Genomic DNA, 27,169 nt, shown 5'->3' on the forward strand with positions numbered 1-27,169 from the left:
AACAGTTTAATAAATCAGTACATTTACTACAATGAAACAGCAGCCCTCAACTTTTTCCCATTAAAACACTCCCACGGGAGGACCTACATTTTCACAAAACCCAGAAATATTTTTCAGAGAAATAAAGTACCACAATTATTAACCACTGGTATCTTTTAAGAAAGCACTGGAATACAAGTGAAAGTGAAATTATTACAGAAATAACTTTGAATATCTTCACATTTATTAAAGAAAAACATTAAATCACTTGCAAACTCCAGTATATATTTTCATTATGAGGAGTAAAATCACTTTGTGAAAAGTTGGAGAGATTGTAAATGCCTGTCAATATGGAAAAGGTTCAATAAATTATGATAGTCACTTTTGGAATATTGTAAAGCCATTAAAAAGAATCATCTAGACTATATTTTTTGACAAAGACATTCATGACATATTGTGAAGTAAAAAAAAAGCAACCTGCAAGACAAGACTCATAATAAGATCCTACTTTAGTAAACGCAATAAGCAAGTACACATATGTGTACGTATACGAGTGAGCATGCCTGTACTCACACACACATACAACTTGTATATGAATAGGGAAAAATCTGGAAGAATGATTATCCATGAAGAATGGTGAGGAGAAACTTTATTTTCTATATTTTTAGATTCCTTGTGGGTTTTTTTCTCCCCAACTATCTTCTATTACCCATTTTTTTTAAAAAAGGATGAGCATGACAAAAAGGAAAAAAACAAATTACTTGGAACTCATACAACTCAACAGTAAAAAAACCAAACAATCCAATTAAAAAATGGGTAGAGGAACTCAATAGACATTTCTCCAAAGACGACATACAGATGGCCAACAGGTAGATGAAAAGATGCTCAACATCACTAATCATCAGGGAAATGCAAATAAAAACCACAATGAGATATCACCTCACACCTGTTAGAATGACTATTATCAAAAAGACAAGAAATTACAAGTGTTGGTGAGGATGTAGAGAAAAAGGAACCCTTGTGCATTGTCGGTGGGAATGTAAATTGGTGCAACCACTATGGAAAACAGTATGGAGGTTCCTCAAAAAATAAAAAATAGAACTACCATATGATCCAGCAATTCCATTTCTGGGTACTTATCTGAAGAAAATGAAAACACTAATTCGAAAAGATATCTGTACCCCATGTTCATTGCAGCATTATTTACAATAGCCATTGTATTTTTTACAATGTAAAAAAATAGCATTATTTTACAATAAATAATGGTTTATATTATTTACAATATAAACCATCTATATAGTATATACATATAATGGAATATTATTCAGCCATAAAAAAAGAATGAAGTCTTGCCATTTGCAACAACACGGATGGACCCTGAGGGCATTATGTTAAGTGAAATAAGTCAGACAGAGAAAGACAAATACCATGTGATCTCACTTATATGTGCAATCTAAAAAAATGAATAAACAAAAAACCAAGCTCATAAATACAGAGAACAGATTGCTGGTTGCCAGAGGTGGGGAGTATGGGGTGGGTGAAATGAGTGAAGGGAGTCAAAAGGTATAAATTTCCAGTTATAAAATACATAAGTCATGGGGATGTAACGTATAGCATGGTGACTATAGTTAATGATACTGTAATGTATTTGATGTAATGTAATGATTTGAAAGTTGCTAAGAGAGTAGATCTTAAAAGTTCTCATCACCAGAAAAAAAAATTTTATACTTATGTGTGGTGACGGATGTTAACTAGACTTATTGTGGTGATCATTTCACAATATATACATGTATCGAATCACTACATTATACACCTGAAACTAATATAATGTTATATGTCAATTATACCTAAATAAAAAAAGATATTTTAAAGGTTAGATGTTGTAATTAAAACAAAAAACAAAAACAAATTACTTGGGACATCCCTTCACTGAAGGTTCCACTCATTTAGACACCAAAATTGAGAATCATTGTAACAGAAGAGAATACAGCTATTAAAAATGACAATACAGAAGCATGCAAAATATTTATGACATAATGTCAAAAGAACAAAATCAGAATACAAAATTATATTTATATAATGATTACAAATCTGTAAAAATAGGTATGCAGGTGGCCAAGGGTTATGCAAAATAAAAAGTTCTGTTAGGGTATTTTGATGTTTTCCCCCCATAAAAAATTGAGTTTTTCATTGTTTTATTCAGTATCATAAAAGCTTTTATAACAGTCACCCAACAATTGGATAATCCTAATGAAACTAACAAAAGCCCCCCAAAAAAAAACAGATGCCAACTAAAGAAAAATCCTGAGAGGGAACCAATCAGTACACAAGAAACTCGGTCATCTGGCTTCTTGAGAAATATTTCCAGAATTAAGATAGATTTAGTATCATCACCTTGACAGTGGATGGACTGTTTATGATTCACTCTGGTCAGGTCTACACGGGCAAAGGAAAGTAAAACACGGAAGGACATCATCTCGACAATTCTATCTGGCGGGAGGAAGGGCGATGAGACAGACACAGGGACCTGGCCCACGCCCGGGGACTCCAGCTTCACCTCCTCCTCCCCGGGGACTCGGCTCACTGTGCTTGTTGGGAGTGTGAATATTTCCCCTTATAGATATTTTAGACTTATTTTATTGCCAGAATGAGTAGGGAAGACCATCTGGCAAGTCACCCTCAGATCAGCTTCCCCAGACAGCTAATGTTTATTGGAGTACAAGGCACAGAAGGGATGTCTGGAGGGAGTGAGAGAAAGAAAGCAGGAACAAAAACTAGCCAATATCACTAATTTTAAGCCTGCAATACTTAAAATTCACATTACATGAACATTACCTTGTGTTCAGACTCTGAGGCAGTGTTTTCAATTGCCTGGAAAAACAAGGGTCACAAAAATATTACAACACATAAGTAGAACACTTTTCACCTTATTCAGGATGCCCTGTACTCTTATTTGAGAACCAACCTGCCCACCTGGGCATCTAACCATCATCTATCTACTCGATTGACTTTTAAGAGTTTTATTTCAACCTGCCTTTACTTACATATCTGTCACTGACTGCCACCCATTTCCTCCTTAATGTTCAAAGTTCCAAAGATCTCACTCACCTTAATCCAGGCTTCTGAAATGGTTTTCTCATATCTAACAGCTGACTTTATTACATCAAAGAGAAGAATAACACAGTCCTGACCGCTGTTTTCTTGATTTCCTGAAGAACTACAAAGTAGCAGAGGGAAAAAAACTCATTCTCCCACTTAATGGAGAGAAACCTGTAAGATCTGGGTTCTGTTTACTAGCCATGTGCCTTGGAACAAGTCACAGCTTCATGTGTAAAATGGCTAATAAACTTGTACTGCTGTATCTGAATAGCCAAGAGAATACACACATACACATACATACACACACATATATTCATATATACATATATATGATTTGAAAAACTATACAGTATTACATGAGTGTAACACTACTACCATTATTTGAGGTTGGTATTAAGATCTATTGTCCTGGCTTTAGGATAAATGTCACAAAACTTTTCTTGCCTATTTGAGAAAAAGGGTGGAAACTGTCTATGAGCTTATACCTTCTTTGTTCTTTATTTTTCAACCTGCTTTGGAAAGCCTGCAACTGTGACGGCAAAATACAATGCTGCAGATCCAACTGCTCCTGAAGCTCAGAAATTACCTGTGGAAAATATATATTAGCTATGTGTTCTGCTTATTCATAGTGGATAGGCACAGTCCATTCTCTCAACAGGAGAACCATAACAATCTCCTGAAAGACTGACTAAGAAGAATTATTAAATGTTAGACAAGGTATTTTGAAAAACAGGGTTGATCAAAATAGCTAATACAAGTATAGTACGTCACGCCCTTCAAAATTCCAGAATTCCTTGAGGTATGACACCAAAATAGCAAATATAACCTGCAGCAGCTTACACAGAACAATAAATCTGGCTAGTAGCTCCACTGTCTCTCCTGAATACTATCTGGATTAATCAGCATTATTAATTAGTTTGGAGAAAGACAAGAGCAATTGGAACCTATTAATTTAAATAATTTATCTTGATGCATTCTCCTCTAGGTTAGTCTTTTTTTAATTGCTGAATTTCACAAGGGCACCACTGCTATTCTCTGTACTCTCCAGGATCGAGCACCCTCTTGGTGTTTATTGGGAAATAATAGAGTACCTCAAGTGCATCTGCGGTTGTTACAGAATGAATAATGAACTTGATTATCACAGGTAAATCGTCCAATCTGACAGATGACAGCTTCCCCATCATCAACTGGCGGACCTAAAGATAAAAAGCATGAAAACCTTAAATATTTTCATGTTAATACCTCAACCTAGTACTGACTTGTTAGGTAAAATTAGAAAAATTACTTCTCTCACTCAGTTTTCTCACTTGTAATTTAGGAAGAAAAATACCTTGTTTTATTTTTTTCCAAATTACAAGCTTTCCATTGTTAACACCACAGTGTTTTCAAAAACAGACAGGTGATAAATGTTAAAGCGTTATTATCTTACATTTTGGAGCCTGAATTTTCCACTCACTAGAGGGAGGCATAAAAAACTATTATTCCTATGGGAAGCAGTTTGTAAATACTCAGGCAATATAGAAGATTTCTACTAAAACTTATTGCTTAAAAACAGAGCAGCAAATCTATTATGGTATGGCATACAAAATTCATCAAAAAGAAAAAAAGAGATCAAATGTCATTCAATATTGTTTCAAAATGAAATTTTTATTACATAAGATGGCTCCAAGACAATGGCTGACCGACATTGGTTCTGGGAGGTGAGAAAGTTGGCTCTGTTTCTGGAAAGGAGAGTCCTTCCTACCTTAGACAGGAGCTTTGGATCAAGTCAGAGGCTAGAAAGGACGTCCAGGATAGGAACCATGAGTAAGGTATTCTCTGTTAGAAGGTCACTGTAAATGGTGGAAAAGAAAAAAGTTGTGCAACTTTTAACAGAGCTTGGCAGATAACGACTTGAAAATAACTCAGTATGGGAAGAGAGGATATACCTAGTTCCCTTTAAATTTCTGTTTATAGTATGTTTCATTGAGAATTGTTTTGATTTAAAAAAAAAATACATGCTCATTATAAAAAATTCAAACAACAAACAGAGTAGAAACAAGAAGCCCTGCCTCGCCATCCCCTTACCTCCCACCAGAGGTAACCACTATTGAGTTTGGTTCATATCCTTCCTGGGAAAGGGAAAAGAAAACCTACAGCAATTACAATGAAGTGTGATAGGTATGACAGATGCATGTACAGGGTGCTACAGGAGCACAGAGTAGAGAAGGACAGTGATGAATTCTAAGAGAAGGCTATACAAAAGGACAAGCTGGAATTAAGCATGCAAAGTGGATGGTACAGTGCTACACCCAGAGGGAGCGTCCTGCCCAAAAGCACAAAGGCAACAAATCACTGGACATTTTTGGAGGTAGCTTTGCAGACAACTATAGAAAAGGAAGTATTCCAACTGAATTTTTTTTAACTACTTCTAGGATAAGCAAGAAGTTGCATTAAAACAGAAACATTATTACATAGGGATACTGTTCTCCCCTTAACTACTGCCCTACCAATTACTATTTTTCACGTAAATGATAGTAAGCAGTGGGTCTCAGAAATGGGTCTGATGCTGATGCAGCTATGTGCATTCCTCTTTTAGAGACCAAAAAATATAGGTGTTTAACAAGCTCCAAAAATGATTTGGATGTGCAGTCATGACAGAGGACCCCTTGGGTAGAGGAAATGCTAAGGAAACAAAGGGATCATGTTTCAGTCTCCACAGACCAAATTTATATACCTAATCCTAAGCCAGACTTCATATTCGCAATAGCTATACCATTTAAAAGAAAGTAGACAGGTCTACTCAAATATATACTGATTATTAGAAAAACAAGTCAAATCCCATACCCTACTCATGGAAGGTAGGTGTCATCCTCTTTTATATAAAAAGGAACACATTATTACTACTCTTTTCATACTGCAGTGATAAGGCTCCCAGAGTGGAGCCTTGCTTTGGATGGTGACAAGGTGCTTACCCATCTGAGTTCTTTCCCCACATCAGCATGCTGGGAATCCCCCAGGATCTCAGGTAGGCTGGTGACGAAGTCATGCTGCAGGTACAGGGGAGCAATACTGATCAGCTGCATGATCTTGGTGGTGAGATCCTGCAGTGGAGGAGACTATTAGAATTGTAGCACATTATCCAGAATAGAGAAAGACTTTCTACTCACAAAAGGGAGAGCTAGAATTATTTCATGTACAACATGACAACTACACACACTTAAGCTCAAAGCCTAAATTCAGAGGTAAATGGCCCAGAAATTTTCATACATGTGATGGTATATAGAAAAAAAAAAAAGGCAGGGTGGATGGTAGGTTATCTAATAGCTCTGTTATATACTTTATTTCATTTAATCTTCACAACTCTATGAAGTTTGTGTGACAATTTCCATTTTTAAAATGTGAGGATATGTGTTGCTCAAGGACACACAATTAATAAGTGGCAGACTCAACATTCCAGCCCAGGGAGACTCCAAAACTTATGTTCTTCCACATAAAGAATTGGCCCTGGAATGTCTGACAAAAATTAGTAGCATGAATTAAAGAACTCTGAAAAGAAATGGTTCTTAAGCACCAGGCTCAAAGCAGATTCAATCTTCCCAAGGTGCTTAATAACAAATCACATAATTGCAAAAACTTCCTGAAACTTTCCTCAATATGTAATCAAATTAAAATATTTGCAGTGAAATAGGATGGCTTGGGATTTCATCACTTTTTTTTTTAAATTTTTTGTTTATTGCAGTAACATTGGTTTATAACATTGTATAAATTTCAGGTGTACATCATTATACTTCTATTTCCGCATAGATTACATCATGTTCACCACCCAAATACTAATTACAACCCATCACCACACACATGTGCCGAATTATCCCTTTCGCCCTTCTGCCTCCCCCCTTCCCCTCTGGTAACCACCAATCCAATCTCTGTCTCTATGTGTTTGTTTATTGTTGTTATTATCTACTACTTAATGAAGGAAATCATACGGTATTTGACCTTCTCCCTCTGACTTATTTCACTTTGCATAATACACTCAATGTCCATCCATGTTGTCACAAATGGCTGGATTTCATCGTTTCTTATGGTTGAGTAGTGTTCCATTGTGTATATATACCACAGCTTCTTTATCTATTCGTCCCTTGATGGGCACTTAGGTTGCTTCCAAGTCTTGGCTATTGTGAATAATGCTGCAATGAACACAGGGGTGCGTGTATCTTTACGCATTGGTGTTTTCAAGTTCTTTGGATAAATACCCAGCAGTGGAATAGCTGGATCATATGGTAGTTCTATCCTTGAGTTTTTGAGGAATCTCCATACTGTTTTCCATAGTGGCTGCACCAGTTTGCACTCCCACCAGCAGTGTATGAGAGTTCCCTTCTCTCCACATCCTCTCCAACACTTGTTGTTTCCTGTCTTGTTAATTATAGCCATTCTGACAGGTGTGAGGTGATAGCTCATTGTAGTTTTGATTTGCATTTCCCTGATAGTTAATGATTTTGAACATCTTTTCATGTGTCTGTTGGCCATCTGTATATCTTCTTTGGAGAAATGTCTGTTCAGGTCTTTTGCCCATTTTTTTAATTGGGTTGGTAGTTCTTTTGTTGTTGAGATGCATGAGTTCTTTACATATTTTGGAGATTAAGCCCTTATCAGATGTATGGTTTGCAAATATCTTCTCCCAATTGTTAGGTTGTCTTTTCGTTTTGTTGATGGTTTCCTTTGCTGTGCAGAAGCTTTTTAGTTTGATGTAGTCCCATTTGTTTATTTTTTCTATTGTTTCTCTTGCCCGGTCAGACATGGTGCTTGAAACTATGTTGCTAAGACCAATGTTGAAGAGCATACTGCCTATGTTTTCTTCTAAAAGTTTCACAGTTTCAGATCTTACATTCAAGTCTTTAATCCATTTGGAGTTAATTTTTGTGTATGGTGTAAGGTAAGGGTCTACTTTCATTTTTTTGCATGTGGCTATCCAGTTTTCCCAACACCATTTGTTGAAAAGACTTTCTTTTCTCCATTGTATGTTCTTGGCTCCTTTGTCAAAGATTAGCTGTCCATAGATGTGTGGGTTTATTTCTGGGCTTTCGATTCTATTCCATTGATCTGTGTGTCTGTTTTTGTGCCAGTACCATGCTGTTTTGGTTACTGTAGCTTTGTAGTATATTTTGAAATCAGGGAGTGTGATACCTCTAGCTTTGTTCTTTTTTCTCAGGATTCCTTTACCTATTCGGGGTCTTTTTTTGTTCCATATAAATTTTAGGATTCTTTGTTCTATTTCTGTGAAAAATGTTGTTGGAACTTTGATAGGGATTGCATTGAATCTATAGATGGCTTTAGGAAGTATGGACATCTTAACTATGTTAATTCTTCCAATCCAAGAGCATGGAATATCTTTTCATTTCTTTGTGTCTTCTTCAATTTCTCTCAGCAATGTTTTATAGTTTTCCATGTACAGCTCTTTCACCTCTTTGGTTAAGTTTATTCCTAGGTATTTTATTCTTTTTGTTGCAATTGTAAATGGGATGGTATTCTTAATTTCTCTTTCTGCTACTTCATTGTTAGTGTATAGAAATGCAACTGATTTTTGTATGTTGATTTTGTATCCTGCAACTTTACCATATTCGTTTATTCTAAAAGTTTTCTGGTGGATTCTTTAGGGTTTTCTATATATAAAATCATGTCATCTGCAAATAGTGACAGTTTCACTTCTTCCTTTCCAATTTGGACCCCTTTTATTTCTTTCTCTTGCCTGATTGCTCTGGCTAGGACTTCCAGTACTATGTTAAATAGGAGTGGTGACAGTGGGCATCGTTGTCTGGTTCCTGTTCTTAGAGGGATAGCTTTCAGTTTTTCACCATTGAGGATGATATTAGCTGTGGGTTTCTCATATATAGCCTTTATTATGTTGAGGTACTTTCCTTCTATACCCATTTTATTCAGAGTTTTTTATTTATCATAAATGGATGCTGTATCTTGTCAAATGCTTTCTCTGCATCTATTGAGATGATCATGTGATTTTTATTCTTCATTTTATTAATGTGGCTTATCACGTTGATTGATTTGCGAATGTTAAACCATCCCTGCATACCTGGAATAAATCCCACTTGATCATGGTGTATAATCTTTTTAACATGTTGTATGCGATTTGCTAGTATTTTGCTGAGGATTTTTGCATCGATGTTCATCAGTGATAGTGGCCTGTAATTTTCTTTTTTTGTGTTGTCCTTGTCTGGTTTTGGTATCAGGGTAATGTCGGCTTCGTAGAATGAGTTAGGGAGCTTCCTCCCCTCCTCAATTTTTTGGAAGAGTTTGAGAAGGATAGGTATTAAGCCTTCTTTGAATGTTTGGTAGAATTCACTGGGGAAGCCGTCTGGTCCTGGACTTTTATTTTTGGGGAGGTTTTTGATTACTGTTTCGATCTCCTTACTGGTGATTGGTCTATTCAAATTCTCTACTTCTTCTTGATCCAGTTTTGGAAGGTTGTATGATTCTAAGAATTTATCCATTTCTTCCAGATTGTCGAATTGGTTGGCATATAGCTTTTCATAGTATTCTCTTATAATCTTTTGTATTTCTGAGGTGTCTGTTGTAATTTCTCCTCTTTCATTTCTCATTTTACTTATTTGTGCCTTCTTTTTTTCTTGGTAAATCTAGCTAAAGGTTTGTCAATTTTGTTGATTTTTTCAAAGAACAAGCTCTTGGTTTTATTAATTTTTTCTATTGTTTTTTTGGTCTCTATTTCATTTATTTCTGCTCTGATTTTTATTATTTCCCTTCTCCTACTGATTTTGGCCTTTGTTTGTTCTTCTTTTTCCAGTTCCTTTAGGTGCATTGTTAGATTGTTTATTTGAGATTTTTCTTGTTTGTTGAGATGGGCCTGCATTGCTATAAACTTCCCTCTTAGAACTGCTTTTGCTGTATCCCATAAATTCTGGCATGTCGTATTTTCATTTTCATTTGTCTCCAGGTATTTTTTGATTTCTTCTTTGATTTCTTTGTTGACCCAGTCGTTGTTCAGTAGCATTCTGTTTAATCTCTACGTATTTGTGGCTTTTCTGATTTTCTTCCTATAGTTGATTTCTAGTTTCACACCATTGTGGTCAGAAAAGATGCTTGGTATTATTTCAATCTTCTTAAATTTATGGAGACTTGTTTTGTGGCCTAATATGTGATCAATCCTGGAGAATGTTCCATGTGCATTTGAAAAGAACGTGTATTCTTCGGTTTTTGGATGGAATGCTCTGTATATATCTACTAGGTCCATCTGTTCTAGTGTATCATTTAAGGCCAATGTTTCCTTATCGATCTTCTGTTTGGATGATCTATCCGTTGGTGTAAGTGGAGTGTTAAAGTCCCCTACTATTATTGTGTTACTGTCTATTTCTGTTTTTATGTCTTTTAATAATTGCTTTATATATTTAGGTGCACCTACATTGGGTGCGTAGATATTTACTAGTGTTATATCCTCTTGTTGGATTGTTCCCTTGATCATTATGTAATGCCCTTCTTTGTCTCTTTTTACAGTTTTTGTTTTAAAGTCTATTTTGTCTGATATGAGTACTGCTACCCCAGCTTTCTTTTCATTGCCATTTGCATGGAGTATCTTTTTCCATCTCTTCACTTTCAGTTTGTGAGTGTCTTTAGGTCTGAAGTGTGTCTCTTGTATGCAGCATATATATGGGTCTTGTTTTTTCATCCAATCAGCCACCCTATGCCTTTTAATTGGAGCATTTATTCCATTGATGTTTAAAGTAGCTTTTGATAAGTATGTACTTACTGCCATTTTTTAACTTCTTTTTTCTCAGTGTTTTAGTAGTTCTTCTCTATTCCTTTCTTCTTCTATACAGAATTGATGGTCTCTTTAGTTTGACCTCTGTCTGAAAGCTCTACTCTTTAACTCCCCTCCTCCCTCATGTTTTTGAAATCATATCTAACCTCTTTTTTGTGCATTTGTATCCATTACCCTCTTATCATGGAAATAGATAATTTTTCCCATTTGTGGTCTTCTCTTTTCCCCTAAATCAGTCCCTTTAACATTTCTTGTAGCACTGGTTTCTTGGTGACAAACTACTTTAATTTTTGCTTGTCTGGGAAATTTTTGTTCTCTCCTTCCATTTTGAATGATAACCTTGCTGGGTAGAGTATTCTTCGCTGTAAGTTTTTTCCTTTTAGCACTTTAAATATATCATACCATTCTCTTCTAGCCTGTAAGCTTTCTGCTGAGAAGTCAGCTGATAGCCTTATGGGGTTTCCTTTGCATGTAACCTGACTTTCTCTTGTGGCTTTTAGGATTCTCTCTTTAATTCTGGACATTTTGATTATGATGTGTCTTGGTGTGGGCCTCTTTGGGTTTATCTTGTTTGGGGCTCTCTGTGCTTCCTGTACCTGGATGTCTGTTTCCTTCCTTAGGTTAGGGAAGTTTTCATCTATTATTTCTTGAAATAGATTCTCTGCCCCTTTGTCTCGCTCTTCTCCTTCCGGGACACCTATAACATGGATGTTAGTGTGCTTGATGTTGTCCCAGAGGTCCCTTAGACTGTCCTCACTCTTTTTAATTCTTCTCTTTTACCTGTTCAGCTTGGGTAATTTCTTCTAGTCTTTCATCCAGCTCACAGATCCGTTCTTCTGTATCCTCTACTCTGCTTTTGAGTCCATCTAGTGAATTTTTCATTTCCAGTATTGTATTCTTCATTTCTGATTGGTTCTTTTTTATATCTTCCATTTCTTTGTTGACATTCTCACTGAGTTCATCTATTCTTCTCCCCAGATCAGTGAGCATCCTTAACACTCTTTGTTTGAACTCTCTGTTGGGTAGGTTGCTCATTTCTGTTTCACCTAGTTCCTTTTCTGGGGTTTTGTCCTGTTCCCTTACTTGGAATGTATTCCTTTGCCTCCTCATTTTGCCACTTTCCCTGTGCTTGTGTCTACGTATTAGGTAGGTCAGCTACGTCCCCTGCTCTTGGATAGGTGACCTTATGTAAGTGATGGCTTAGGAGGCCTGCCGTGTGCTTCCCTCAGTTCTCAATGTTCCAGGAGTGACCCCTATGTGGGCTACGTGTGTCCTTCTGTTGTGGCCTGTTTGCTCTCCCTGTAGGCGCCCAGGGAGGCCGAGTTATGCTCCTGGCCAGCTGTTGTAATGCTCAGCTGCTTGTAGTTGTTGTGGGCCCTTCAGTCTCTTTATCAGGTGTGGGGAGCCCCAGCACAGTTGGCTGCAAGTTCTAATACCATATTTGTGTTGCAGTATTTCTTTTAAGTGAGTAGGCCCCCAGCGTGGCAGGTTGTTAGGCTCAGGGGCTTACAATTGCTATAAGCCTCCAGCCTTTAGGTCTCTTGTCAGCTCTCTGAGGATTGCAGCTGGGTGGGGCTGGCCTCAGGCACGGGAGCACCCAATTGTTTCAGGCTTTGGAAGGTGGGGCACACCCCCTACGTGGGTCTTTGAGAAGCACAAGTCTTCTGCAGCTGACAACCCCTGCTGCCCACAGGTCCACACACACAGTCAACACGGTCCTGCCCCGTGTGCGCGCCCCAACCTCCCAAAGTGGACCCAGTCTCTCCACGCCTGGAGCCCCACACACTCCACCACCGCCCCACACTCTCCACCTGCTCCTTGTGCACGCCTTGCCCCAATGAAGTGGGCTCAGTTGCCAGGCTGCAGAGAATCCAGTCACCAATCTATGCAGGCCCACAAGTTGCCTGAGGGCTTGTTGTTGGGTGGGGCCAGTCTCTAGGGTGGGCTGCCTACCCTGGCTAAGCTGGATTAAGTCAGTGCTCTAGTGGGTGGGGCAGACCCTGGGCTAGCAGGCCTGAGGGAGAACTCCAATGGCATCTGTGTCAGCATGCCCACACCAGGCCACAACAATGGCCACTGCCAATGTCCCAGTCCCTGGAGAGTTCTCACCTCTCACCGAGATGCACACAGGGCCTATTAGGTGAGTCTCTTTTCACCAAAGCACTGTGCACCTTTCTTTCTGGTGATTTTAACTTGCTTTCTGAAACGGGTGAGTTTGCATGTGGGCCCTTTAAGAGCCGGTTTTAATTTCTTTGTGAACCAGCTTTTCTGGGGGTACTCCCCAATGTTTTAGTAGCAGGCAAAGTCAGATATATGCCACTCGTCTCGATTGTGCTGGGTCCACAAAATGCCCACAGCGGGGGCGCTCCCCGGCTCAGGGCCCCGCGCCTCCAGGGAGGGCTACGTACCTGTGGGCGGCTCCTGGGCGGCCGTGAAGCTGGCAGCTTGTGAAGGCGGCGTTTTTCCTCTCCAGAAAGGAGTTTCTGCCTCTTCTACCTCTGATAGGATTGTCCATTGTTGCAGGAGTTCCTCTTATCCAGTTTTCAGTTCTGTCTCAGGGGTAATTTTTCCACGAGTAGTTGTAAATTGGCTGTGTCTGCCGGAGGAGGTGAGTTCAGAGTCTGCCTATGCCGCCATGTTGACTTCCTCTCGGATTTCATCACTTTTGAGAAATAAAATATAGTAATCTCTGTACTTTGAAAAGTTAATGAATTTCTTTCCAAGTATTCAATTTATTTAATAAATATCTAGTCATCATAACTAGATAAACTTTTTTCAGAGAAATTTAAAGGGTGAAATATCCATGATTCTCAAATTATGAAAGCTGAAAAAAGCTAAAGGATGGATAGAAAAATGTGAATTTTCTGTTTAGAAAGAAAAAAAGAAAACCTTGCAAATTCCGAAAGTTTGGTTGTTAAGTGTGGAAAACACACTCTCCAAATCCAAGAGACAGAAAAAGTCCCAAAGCCTACCTTGCCATCCACAATTCTGTCAAGCCATTTCAGTTGACTGATGATGAGTCGAGGCATGCTGATTCCATCACTGTTCACTCTGAAATGTTAGAACAGAAGACAAGGAACTTAGCCTTTCGGAGTTATACAACAGTAAGCATTAATACTGCATAAAATATTTCAGCTATTCAATTAACATTTACTGAACACTTACTATGCATTGTGCACTGTGCTAGACACGCAGGTAACACAAGAAAAGCATGAGACATATGCTTAGATACGTTGAGAAACGTCTGGAAGAAAAGGCACTAAACTGTTAACAGTGGCTACATCTGGGGAAGGGTTTAGAGAGAGAGGAAGAAAGGTCTGGAGAGTACCTCTTAGTAATAATGTAAACAATTAAATATAAATAAAGGTAATAAACTTTAAAAAATTGAATAAGATGAAATTTTAAAAAGGTAAAAAACTAATTACATCAATGTGGTAAGTACTGAAAAAGGCAAGCATATTGTGTTATGGAAACATAGAAGGTCAAATTAGATTGTTCATGAAAATACTGAAAACCATTTATGGATGAAGAAATGTTGGCTCAGTTATTATTATTTCCCCCAAAATGACATTCTCTGCTTTCCTCCCAACCTCCTATGTCTAAAGTTTGGACCACCTCCAGTTCTTCTTCTTGATAGCACTCTTGATGTTTGTTTACTACAAATTTAACTGCTGAAAAAGACTTAGTCAAGACATTAAGCATGTATGTGAGCCATTCAGGCAAAGCACAAATTTTTAAGGATAAATCTTCAAGTTTATTATTATCACATACAAGACCCTGAAAAGATGCAGATTAAAAAGGAGAAAATAGGGGCCAGCCCCGTGGTGTAAGTAGCTAAAGTTCCGTGCACTCTGCTTTGGCAGCCCGGGTTTGCAGTTTTGGATCCTGGGTGTGAACCTACACCACTCGTCAGCCATGCTGTGGTGGCGACCCACATACAAAATAGAGAAAGATTGGCAATAGATGTTAGCCCACGGTGAATCTTCCTCAGCAAAAAAAAAAAAAAAAAAAAAGAGAGAAAATAAAAACGACCCATAATCCTGTCACCCAGAGATGTCCACTATTAATACACATAATAATAATATATGTATCTATGTGTATGTATGTATCTTTTTTTAACAGAATACTGGGCTGAACTGTAAATACTAATTTGTAGCCTGAATTTTTTTTCAATTAATATGTGGTACTAAGTAGTCTTTTATAATTTTTAATGTCCACATGATATTCCATTGTGGGGATGTACCTAATTTACTTAACCCATCTCCTATAGTTGAACATCTCAGTTGTTTACAATTTTTTGTTATTTTAAACAGTAATCTTATTCAATATTGCTTTCATTCAGAGTTATTACCTTAGGATAAATTAGGAGACATGGTTGAGCATTAAAGAGCATGTAAAATCTAAGGTTTTGATACTCACAACATACTGCCCTTCAGAATAACTGAGCTGATTTATATGTTCATCAGTGATGTATGAGTGTGCCTATTCATTACATTCAAAAAAAAAGATCCTGGGCCGGCCCCGTGGCGTAGTGGTTAAGTGCACGTGCTCCGCTGCTGGCGGCCCGGGTTTGGATCCCGGGCGCGCACTGACGCACTGCTTGTCAGGCCATGCTGTGGCGGCGTCCCACATAAAGTGGAGGAAGATCGGCACAGATGTTAGCCCAGGGCTAGTCTTCCCCAGCAAAAAGAGGAGGATTGGCATGGATGTTAGCTCAGGGCCTGATCTTCCTCGGAAAAAAAAAAAAAGATCCTTTGAGAGTGGAAAAAATCTATTTATTGTTTTAAATTTATGTCTTTATCAATGACATTGACCATTTAAAAAAATGTTTGATGCTCTTGTATTTCTTCTTTGTGAATAAATGATATTTATGATGTGAATAAATGATATGATATTATGTCTGTTCATGACATTTATCTACTTTTCTATTAAGCTGTTCATTTTTTTCTTAGTTATTTTTTAAAGTAAATTAAAAAAAATGGTAGCACACATACACTACAAAATTGAAAACGTAAAGAACAGTATTCAGAGAATATCTGACTCCAGCTAATTGGCTCCCCTCCTTGGAGACAACGATTACCAGCTTATTGAGTAGTCTTCTAGGAATATGTAGTCATATAGATAAGATTTCAAAGAAAGACAACCCAGTGAAATTTTAGGAATCACTTAAGAATCTGGCATCATGATAAATATGACTTTCAGAGAAACCAAGGATATATCAGAGCAATCTTTTCAGAGAGAAACTTAAGTTCACCAGGGTACTTTGAGTATTCTAAAATAACTCCACTTACTTTTCAAAAAGAAATTCTGGCAACTTTTCAAATAAAGTTTTGATAATGGCAGGCTAAAAAAGAAGACATAGGGAGTTAGGAGATGGTCTCAAGATACACAACAGAAGTGTATAATTAGCCATAAGTCTCTCCAACAAGAGTTCTTGGAGGAAAAATTCTGCTACAATTGAAATCCTCTTATTAGAAGAATGTCCACATGAATGCTACCAATGTTTTGAATATAAGCTGTTGGAAAGAAAAGCCTTATCAATAATTTGTATTCTGAAAAATTGCAAAATGACTATCAAGGCAATATTAAAATAATCAGATAATCAAAAATATTATTAAATATGATAACTGTTAACTCATTAAATGCAGACTTTAAGATATTATTAAATGGTTTGCAAGAAAAGAATATTTCTCTTCAGAGGAACATGAGGTCTCTTAGATTTAAGCTAATTAAATTATACCCAAGATTTCCAATGAAAAGGAAGAGATAAGAGTGTGGGAAGATTAACGGTGGGAGAGAAGAAAGGAGGAAAAATGGAGCCCAGGGTGGGATGGAGACTTTTCATTGTATATACGTTTTTATAATTTGAGATGTTTAAAACATGTCAATGTATCGTCTACTAAATAAATTAAAAGAGAGAAAAAGGAGGAGAAAAAGGCAAAATCAAGTTAATAAGCAAATAAAAAGCTAATTGGGAGGTGACACAGATGTGACTACGGCAGAGATACACAAGGTACCCAGAATACACAGAATGAAGCTTTACGAAACAGGAATCAGAGGCTGAGGGAATAAATGAGACTTTGATACGTACTGTGCCAATCAGCTCAGTCCAAAGATGCAGATATTGCCCCACCAGATGCATTTCAGCAACAGGGCTATGGTAAACTGCTGCAAACCCCAACTCTTCCCTTCACCCCACGCTACCCTGTGCTCCGGCCACTTACAGGCATACACCACAAACTGCATCCATCAAATGTTCACAGAAAAAGTGGCACGGTCTCACCTGTAATATGTCAATCCCCAGAAGCAATTTAATGAGGCTCTTAGAGTAAGATGCGCCCATGCTGTAAAAAAAGAGATATTTGTTTTCTATTTTGTTTTCCTTGTTTTAAGGATTTTATTATCCTCTCTCCATAAAATTGGTTAAATATATAATCTTTAAAGACAAACTATTCTGTTAGATAAGAAATACAGAACATGAGAAGATGGTTCTTAAAGGAGAAGTAGAGAGTTGAAATTCTATCAACACAGGTAAGACAAATTCTATCAACACAGGTAAGACACATTCTAGAAGACACTCTGCTTCTTAGTCTCGTAACCATAAACTTAGTAACTTAAAGGCTAGGTTAAAACTCTGAGGAAAAGAGAGCTATAAATCAAAAGTAAAATTCCAAAAAATTGCATTCTGCCCCACTCCTCCAATCCAGTTAGTGTAACAGACTAAATTTCAGCAAGACTCCATGCCTCTGTTCCACACCTGGCTTCTTCATCCTGCAGACACTCACAAGACAAAAGGCAGTTCCTGAAATTGTCTCGGTCCTCAATGTAAGACTCCAGGCCACTAATAAATTCTTCTATTATCTTAGTGACATTAAAAAAAAAAAAAGATAGGGTAAGAGCAAGATTTTTAGTTCAACATTTGCTGTGGGTTAGCTGAAAATCATTCTAGCCCATTCAACTTTATGCCAGTGTCTTTAAATTTCCAATTCCAGAGTACTGCTGGCAAGAGCAAAAGTATCTGAGAGAAAATACATATGTTGGGATAAGAAGGATGCTTCCTCAGAGTCTGAAAGAGCTTCTTTTGGACAATGATTTGATCCACAGCTATGAGGAAAGAAGAATAGTTGGTCAGCAGAGACTTTACCATCTCCTACCACAGTTCTAACTTCCTAAAAACCTAAGTTTCCTGTGTGATGAAACCAATAAAGATACTTTCAACCTAATTTCAGAGCCAAATCTTCTAAACCCACAGTAAAACAGACAGCTTTGTAGAGGACAGTTATTAGGTGTTCTACAAAAGACATGCCATAACCTTAGCTGAATGGAATAATCTATATCCTCAAAGCAGGGCCGTCCATGGTTTTATAAAATTTCTCCTGAAATTATTCTGACACAGATCTAATTGCTCTCTGGGTATTAATGAATTTTTTCATAAGAAAACATAAAGTGACACTAGTATATATTTTTTCTCAAAAAAAGAAAAAACAAGATTAGAAGTACTTTACTTCTAACATGCGTTAATCAGGACCAAAGACTCTAACAATATTCTCTAAAAAGCAATTTCAGTTTCATCCTTGTCTAAAGATGGATGGTGCTCCATTTCCAATCTTCACTGCCTCTCTATTTAGATAATCCATGGTTCAGTTCTGAGCCCTTTCACTATACCCAGAGAAAAGATTTAGATTAAAATATTACCTAGTTGATTCTGACTCTTTCCTGGTTTAAGAATAATTCCTGATGTCTTAAGAAGCTTTACAAAGACACTGTTGTTTTCTTCAACTTCATTATGAACACGAGATTTCTTTGTCTTTTTGGAAAGTGGTTGCTTCCCAGCTTCTGAAAATAGACAAAAGTTTCAAGAATGAGACAAATAGCAAAGCAAAGATTAAAAACTAAACCCTAGAATAACCCTAAGAGGAAGGTTGATGAGTTCCTAAAGAATTATACTGGAATTGATGCTGAAGTGAAATTTTATCTCTAACAATGGTCAGTGATAGCAGCTTTCAAACAAACAGATAAAACAACCAAACAGAATTATTTTCACCTATTGACTTCTCATTTGAAGAATTCAAAAATGTGCCACCTGTAACAAGAATATGCATGCAAATATTTTTCACTGAAATTCTAAAGCAGTCAGGGTCTTTAAAGCTGTTGTCTGCAAACCACTGCATTGGAATCCCTGGGAAACTTATTAAAAGCATATCCTTAGGTCACATCTCAGAGCTACTGAATCAAAATCTCGGGGATGGGGCCTGGGAGTCTGAATTTTTATCAAGCTCTCCAGGTAATAATCCTGATGCACCCAAAGTTTGAGAACCAACGATCTGGATGCAGGGGTAGAAAGAATGGGGCAGGTTCTCCTGCATCATATCTTTGAGTAGAAAGCCCAGATTGATTTCATCCCGAGCCTTTTAACCAACTGGAAGTAATAAAACAAACAAAAACAAACAAGTAGTTGAAGTATGACTATCTACTCTTCTCTCTTAAGGATACAACAAATTAGAATTGCCTTGATAAAGTAGATGAGGGTAAGAAATGAAAAAGACCATTGACCTCTTCTTGTCGGAACTCTTAGGGCCTCTGTCAACCACATTCTCAATGGACAGGGTCTGCAGTATTTTTTTGCCTCTGGTGTGCTTGCTTAGATGACGCCTTTCCTTTACACATCATCACCATAGCATTTATCTAGATTCTAATTTTTTTACGGGAGGAGAGGGGACCATAGGACTTTTTAAAGGGTAGGGACTACGCTGTATCTTTGCGTCCCAGCACCCAGATGATGTACAGTAGATAGGCTCTATAACACTAACTCGTCTTATGACGTGGAGCCTGAAGCTCAGAGACCGTGGGCATGCCCACAGTCATACATGGAATTAGAGGCAGAAACTCAATCCCACATCTCCTGATACTAGATTCTATGTGCTCTGTCCATTAAGACTTGATGACTCTCAGCACTTGAAACTAGGAAGTTTATGTCTCTTTAAGTGCCTCACACATTTGCTACAGGAAATAAAGCAACAAATGACCAGACACTTACGGGAGGCATGTGCTGTCGTGTTCTCTTTCTCCTCAGATTTTGACCGTCTTCTTTTGGAAAACATTTTGACCAAAGTCTTCTGCAGTTAAATTACTTTCTAGAGCAAAATCAGAGAACAGAAGCTACCCTCTAGAAGCTAGATAAATTCTGAAAAGTTAAAGCTATAGCTCAAAGAAAACTACTCTATTCAAGACCAAAGAGGTTCTAGTCTTTACACTAATGCTATCTAAATCCAGGTGCTGAGAAACTTTCAACTCCTGTATCTGGTCAATACTCCCTTGCTTTCAAGACTTACTTGTTTAGCTAGTTGCCTCTTTAGCCAGACCACTTGCCTCTTGCTGAAGGATAACACCCACAGTTCTCTCTCTGCCATTCAAGATCCTTCATCATCTAGCCCCATCTACCTCTCCTTTAATTCATTAATCCAGTACTATATGTTAGAGACTGTGCTAGGTGCTGGGGTTACAACTACGAACCAGACACGATCCCTGTCCTTAGGGAGGTTACAGTATAGTAATGAGCAGTCTTGATAGTCACTTAACTACAGTTATGTAGGTGCTATACAGGAACAGCACAGGGTGCTATCACGGCTTAAAAGGAGATTTAATCTAGTTGGGGGTGGCGGTGATGAAGAAAAGCAGGGACAATTTTCCAGGTGTAATCTCTTTGAGAAAGTGATTTTTAAGCGGGGACCTGAGGGTTGAAATAGGAGTTAGCCAGTAGAAGAAGTATGAGAAGAGTAGTCCAGGCAGAGAAAAACTCAACACTGAAACAGGAAGACTGCAGAGATAGGGGAGGGCCTGAACTACAGGGCCTTCTAGTCTATCTTGTAAACCAGAGCCTCCCTGGTCTCAGTGCTTTTGCATAAGGTGTTCTTTTCACCTGAAATGTTCTTATCCGCCTGGAAACTACTACTCATCTTTAAAGACAGTCAAATGTCATCTTCCTTGAAAAATGCTCCTCCTATCCCCCAGGGAGTTTGGTACCCCAGCTTCCCTGCTCCACAGAGTATACCGAGGAGCCCTGACCACATCACCTAGACTGCGGCTCCTTGAGGGCTCCCTAGTGCCCAGCGCAGTGCCTAGCATAAAAATAATTCTAAGAATATCCGCTAAATAAGAATGGCTGGCAGGCAGGTACATACTAATAGCTAACAACAACTATTTTAAGTGCTTTATACTTAACACTTCATTTATTCCTCACAAAACTTTTTGAGGTAGGTACCATGATTACTTCTCATATTCAGTGGCAGAGCTGGGATTCTAACTCAGGCAGTCTGGCTCCAGAATCTGCAGTCTTAACTACCACCTACACTTACTCTTGATTATAGTAAGGGCTTCCAATAACAGTTAACATTTACTATGCACCAGGCACCATGCTAAGCGTCTTCTTTGTCCGTTGCCTCGTTTAATACTTACACCGTTATCAGCCGTTTTGCAGACGGAAAAACTAAGGCAAGTCAGGGCCGTCTGACTTCAGGGCACACACCCTCAACACATGCTAGACCGTCTCGCCTCCAGAGAAGCCTGAGAGACGGGGAGGGGCCGGCGGCCCTGACCCCGTCATCCGTGAAGGGGGTAGGAGTAGAAGCCCTTCTCATTTCATCATTTTAACGACGCAGGGAGGTACCTGGGGGATTATTCCACGATAGGACAGACGAGGAAGCCAAGGTTCGGGGCGCGAAGCCCCAGAAGGAAAGGCCGGTTTGGCTGGGGCCTAGAGACTAGGCCACAGGGGCGCGGAGCCTCGAGAGACGACGATCATTGCTCAACTCACCCGCCGAGAAGCCGTCGCCGCCTCCCGTTTTCGACTTTCCCGCCCGGCGCGACGCCACGCTGACGTCACCGAGGCGCGCCGCGACGTCAGCCTTCCGCGCCAGAAGTGGGCGACCGGGTGGCCTGGCTGGCGGCAGTGCGCCAGGGCCTAGGCGGCTGTAGCGTGCAGGGCCTGCCAGGCTGAGAGGTGTGAGAAGGTCCAGAGGCGAACTCGAAGAGGAGCCCCGGCTCCCGGAAGAGAAACCCGGCTCCACCTGACCGGGAGGCGGCGCTCTGTGAAGATGGCAGGGCCCGAGCTGCTGCTCGACTCCAACATCCGCCTCTGGGTGGTCCTGCCCATCGTTATCATCACCTTTTTCGTGGGCATGATCCGCCACTACGTGTCCATCCTGCTTCAGAGCGACAAGAAGCTCACCCAGGAACAAGTCTCCGACAGGTCAGCGCCCTCCCCTCTCTGGCGACCTCACTGCCCCGTGTCCTTGGGCAAGAAAGTGCAGGGGTTATGTGAATTTGCCCGGGTTCACGTCGCGCCCCCACGGGCTGGGTGATCTTGGCCGAGTTACCTCTGTGTTTCACTTTCGTCATCTGTAAAAGGAGGTTGATGACAGGACATGCCTCATAGAGCTAGCGAGGGGATTAAATGTTAGATAATGTCTATATGTGCCTTTAGCCCAGGGCTTGTGACGTATTCAGTGCTCAAAAAAATGTTGCTGTTAATATTGTTGGGCTAGTCGCCAATCTTCGGTGGGCTTATCAGTGAACTATAGATAAAGTAGGTGTGATCATACTCGTTTTACCAGACTACTATGGTGGTCAGCTGAAACACTAAGTAACCAAGTGCTTTGCAAAGGTAAAACTACCACAGAGATGTGAGGAGTTGTAATGATCAGTTTCCCTCCTGCAGTGGAGGCAGCTTCTTCCTCATGTGCTTCATTACAGTATTTATCTATGGAGAGAGGTAATTTGAGATGATTTTAGGTGGCATCCGGACCTGTGCCTCTGCCATATTAAAATAGAAAACATTTTTCAGTCAATCGTTCTGATTATTTTCGAAGACCATCTCAGGTAAATGCTAATATGTCTTTAACACTTCCCTGTCACTTATTAATCTCCCATTTTAACAAAGAGCAAGTCTCAGGTTCAGAACTTTCCACAGGCAACAGTGTCCAGCTAAAATTTAATAATGTTTTGTTTTTATTGTATTTATTATAACAGTTACTTTTCTCTTTGTGGCAAATAATAGTGGTTTTCCATTTGCTGGTAACTTAAAGATTTCTTTTACGCTTATATAAGCAGAAAAAGGTGAAATATAAGAAATACCAAGTTTTTAATAGTTCAGGTACTAGGCGAATAAGACAAAAATCATAACTGTGGAATAAGAATGACTGACGTTTGGGAAGCACTGCTTTATTGTTTCCAGTTGTGCTTCCCAATTATGCTAATAATAATAGTAAACCAACATTTATTAAGCACTTATTCTATGCCAGGCATTATGCTAAGCACTTATATTCATTAACTTAGTTAAAATTCAGAGCAACTCTATGAGGTAGATGCTGTTGTCCCATTTTATAGAAACTGGGACTTAAGTTCTGTGGTCACACATGGTGACATTTAGGGCTTGAAGCCAAGTCTTCTGGTTCCCAAGTCTGGATCTCTTTCTACTATACCACAGCGGCCACTTCAGTTATTTCTCTGTGGCATCAGTTTTAGAACTGATCAGAACCAACCTCCTGGCAATAACCTTAAGAAGTCAGTTCACCACAGAAAGGAAGGCTATAGAAAGATGCAAAATGGAAAGAGGTCAGACATTCAGCATTTATTTTTTTATTGACATCAATAAATTGTTCTCATTTTATCTTGACAATAATATGAGATAATCCTGAGCCCATTTTTACAGTTGAAGAAAAGGAAGCCTGGAGAAGTTAAGTAGCCTTCCCAGAATAACCAAAATAGTAAAATATTGTGCCCATACTTGAACCCAGATCAGTCTCACTCCCAAGTTCAATTCTCTTGACCAGGATTCCTGCTGTCATAGATTCTCTGCCACAATTTTCTGCTCCTGGTTCTCTGTGTAATTTCAGAGTGATGGTTCTGAATGATATCAAACCCAAAGCTCCCTTTTCTAACCCAGAATGGAATTCACAGTTCATGCAATCTACATACAAGAACGTTAAAAAAAAAAAAACAAACAACTTAATGCTCTAGTTGTAACCATCAGGAGAAATAAAAGGAAAATAACTTAATTTGTATTTCATAAGTGCTTGTGCACAAAGGTCCTAGAAGGTGTAATGCAGAAGTCAGGTGCATGCACGTAGCTATAAAATCGCCATAGTTGGGACAGGTTCAATTGTAAGCTGATACAATATGTTAGCTGCTTAGATATCACAGAAGGCAGTGCTGTCTTGGATGTAATTTTCCTAAATAGTGAACAACTCTTGATAAAGTTCTGAACAAAACAAAGTGCAGTTTTTCCAATATTTGCTCAGTCGTTGCATAACTGGAAATTTAGAATATATAAAAATCATTACCCCCTCCCCCACAAAAAGTAGAATTAGGCTTGAGGCTCAAATAGTTAAAAATAATTTGGTGAGATATTCATAGTGTGAGACATGGGACAGTTTTTTGTATTGCATGACTGTCTCCAGCATTGAGGGCTCCTTAGCATCCCTTACCCCTAACAAATGACATGTGCTCTTTCCACCCCATCATTTTGACAATCAAGAAAGTTCCACAGATTTCCTTAAGGCCCCCTAGAGGGCGGTACCACCTCCATGGAGAACCACTGCTTTAGAGAAAACTCAACGTCTCTGGTCATAATTACTCCATCCCTTAAGTGAGGTGGTTGGATCATGCTAGCTCTGACATGGTGTGACTGTACCCCACCAGGTCATCTTTTGAACTTGGGTGGAATGCTGAGCTCGTGATTCTGTTTTTTTTGGTTTGTTTGTTTGTTTTTGTGAGGAGGACCAGACCTGAGCTAACATCCAATGCCAATCCTCCTCTTTTTTGCTGAGGAAGACTGGCCCTGGGCTAACATCTGTGCCCATCTTCCTCTACTTTATATGGACGCCGCCACAGCATGGCTTGACAAGCGGTGCCTTGGTGCGTGCCCGGGATCCGAACCGGCGAACCCCGGGCCGCCGCAGCGGAGTGCGTGCACTTAACCCGCTTGCGCCACCAGGCCGGCCCCTGAACTCGTGATTCTGAACTGGCCAAAGTCCAAGGCAAAAAATGTTTTTCAGTTGCACGACATTCCTCTAAATACAGTCATCCCTCGATATCTGCAGAGGATTGGTTCCAGGACACATACACACACACCGCCCCCCACAGATACCAAAATCCAAGGATGCTCAAGTCCCTTGTATAAAACGGCTTAGTATTTGCATATAACCTGTGCACATCATCCCATATACTTTAAATCATCTCTAGATTACTTGTAATATCTAATATAATGTAAATGCTATGTAAATAGTTGTACTATATTGTTTAGGGAATAATGACAAGGAAAAAAAGTCTGTCCCTGTTCAGTACAGACACAACCATCGTAGGCCTTTTGATCCGAGGTTGGTTGAGTCTGCAGATGCGAAACCTGTGGATATGGAGGGCTGACTGGACAGTGTAAGTTTCCATTAGCCTGAAGGACCACAAAATGGGACATTTGGTTTCATAAATGATTAAGCTTTTACTCAAAACTTACTAAAATTTTTCTAAAATGTATTAAACCCAAACTGGAGAATATGTAAATGAAATATATTAGACTATATTTGGGGATAGAATGTATGTAAAAAGTGGTTCTCAAGCTTGAAGAATATGCTGAGTCTCTGGAAAGAAAAAAAACACAGATCTTTAAGAATATGGAACTCTAGTTTGAGAAATACTGACTTTAAAAACTAAAGTTGTATTTTAAGAAAATGTCTTTCAGTTGTAAATTACCACTGCAAAAGAGAAGCTTTATCTTTATAACCAGTACAAGGACCTAAAAAGTATTAATGGAAATGAAAATGCAAAATTAAAAATTTCGTATAGAATTTGCAGACCTCAGAGAATACATCGGGGGATCTCAGTTGAAGAAACTAAGTGTTTGGAATATACAGGATAGTTTAAGCTTGCCTTGGTTCAGGGTTGAAATGCCTCAAGGTCATGATTCTCAACCCCAGTTCTACGAAATTACTCAGTAATGTAAATATAGGAGATCTAGCTGAATTTCTGTTGATTGCAGTGCCTGTAGAAGTCCCAAATTATCTATGGTGAACAAGTTTTTATTGATGACCCACCATGTGCCCTGCACTGTGCTGTATGCTATAGGGTACAAAATAAGACAAAATCAAGACCCTACTCTCAGGGAGTTTTGGTCCAAGTGATAAAACATACAAAAGGAAAATAACAGATACTATTAATGTAGTGCTTAGGATGTGCCAACTACAGTGGTAATTACTTTAAATGAGATAATATATATGAAGAACTTAGCTTAAAATCCTTCAGTATTTCCCTTTTGCTCTTATTTTTAGTTGTGGTAAAATATGCATAACATAAAATTTAACATTTTAACTGTCTTTAAGTGTACAATTCAGTGGTATAAGTACATTCACACTGTTTTGCAACCATTACCACCATCCACTTCTGCAATATTTTCATCATCCCAAATAGAAACTCTGAACCTATTAAATAGTAACTCCCCATTCATTCCCTTCTCCCTGCAGCCCCTGGTAACCACCATTCTACTTTCCGTCTCTATGAATTTGACTACTCTAGGGACCTCATGTAAGTGGAATCCTACAATATTTGTCCTTTTGTGTCTTGTGCATTTCACTTAGCATAATGTCCTCTAGAGTCATCCATGTTGTTACAAGTGGCAGGATTTCCTTCTTCCTCATGGCTGAATAATATTCCATTGTATATATATACCACGTCATCTTTATCCACTCCTCTATTGATGGGTGCTTAGGTTGTTTCCGTATTTTGGCTATTGTGAAGAATGCTGCAATGAGCGTGGCAGTACATGTTAAGAGAGGTTCGGGGATTCGATCGGAGACGTAAAAGACACTTTTTATTCCAAACAAATGGACTGAAGGTATATTTTATTATATAGAGGATAGTAAAGGCGACAGTCTGCAAACAGATCCAAATAGGTCAAATATTAAGAGGGAAAAAACATCAGCCCGACTGGAAAGGGAAAACACCCACATCGGCTGAAGAGAAATGACATAAATCAACCAGAAAGAGAAACACCAGGTTGACCGAAAAGAGAACACATCAAATCAATTACTTCATATCAAATCAATTACTTTACATCAAATCAGTTACTCACAACATCCACGCCCCACTGCCGGGAGAGCCCTGTCAGTCGACGCGGCTGGGCAAGGATCACACGTCCTGGGCAAGGTGTCCCTTCCACAGGTGGAACTCTCACCGGGGCTCAGTTTCCAGCAGTTTTTATACCATCAGTAATTTTCAGAGTAAGCAATTACAGAGTTTGTAGAGCAAGCATTTAGTGTTTCCATGCACAAATGGTTA

The 27,169-nt window shown here is 39.0% G+C and overlaps 2 protein-coding genes and 1 long non-coding RNA gene across 6 annotated transcripts in view; 1 reads left to right on the forward strand and 2 right to left on the reverse strand.

Moving 5' to 3' along the window:
- Positions 1-5,816, reverse strand: part of LOC131421369 (Fanconi anemia group D2 protein-like) — a 49,186-nt gene extending 43,370 nt beyond the window's left edge. The window contains 6 exon segments of the mRNA XM_058567978.1: positions 2,815-2,850; positions 3,088-3,196; positions 3,564-3,664; positions 4,170-4,274; positions 4,823-4,910; positions 5,812-5,816. Of these exon segments, the coding sequence (XP_058423961.1) occupies positions 2,815-2,850; positions 3,088-3,196; positions 3,564-3,664; positions 4,170-4,274; positions 4,823-4,910; positions 5,812-5,816 (444 nt within the window).
- A 226-nt stretch (positions 5,817-6,042) lies between these two features.
- LOC131420024 (uncharacterized) lies at positions 6,043-21,737 on the reverse strand. 3 transcript variants are annotated; one of them, XR_009223438.1, is made up of 9 exons: positions 21,510-21,737; positions 19,881-19,977; positions 18,539-18,679; positions 17,601-17,704; positions 17,127-17,187; positions 16,135-16,187; positions 13,816-13,894; positions 13,252-13,505; positions 6,043-6,161 (listed from the first exon to the last, which is right to left on the reverse strand). It is a non-coding gene; the product is annotated as an uncharacterized LOC131420024 (long non-coding RNA). The 3 variants fall into 3 exon arrangements; XR_009223439.1 differs by lacking the exon at positions 21,510-21,737 and adding an exon at positions 21,299-21,444; XR_009223440.1 differs by lacking the exon at positions 16,135-16,187.
- A 57-nt stretch (positions 21,738-21,794) lies between these two features.
- Positions 21,795-27,169, forward strand: part of LOC131420009 (ER membrane protein complex subunit 3-like) — a 38,761-nt gene continuing 33,386 nt past the window's right edge. Inside the window, exon 1 of one of the 2 annotated variants that reach the window (XM_058565689.1) lies at positions 21,795-22,091. In XM_058565689.1, the coding sequence (XP_058421672.1) occupies positions 21,937-22,091 (155 nt within the window). In that variant the 5' untranslated portion in view covers positions 21,795-21,936. The remainder of the gene's footprint in view (positions 22,092-27,169) is intronic. The other variant, XM_058565679.1, reaches the window with a different exon arrangement.

This window comes from Diceros bicornis, chromosome 2, assembly GCF_020826845.1.
Source record: "Diceros bicornis minor isolate mBicDic1 chromosome 2, mDicBic1.mat.cur, whole genome shotgun sequence".
Taxonomy (NCBI): Eukaryota; Metazoa; Chordata; class Mammalia; order Perissodactyla; family Rhinocerotidae; genus Diceros; species Diceros bicornis.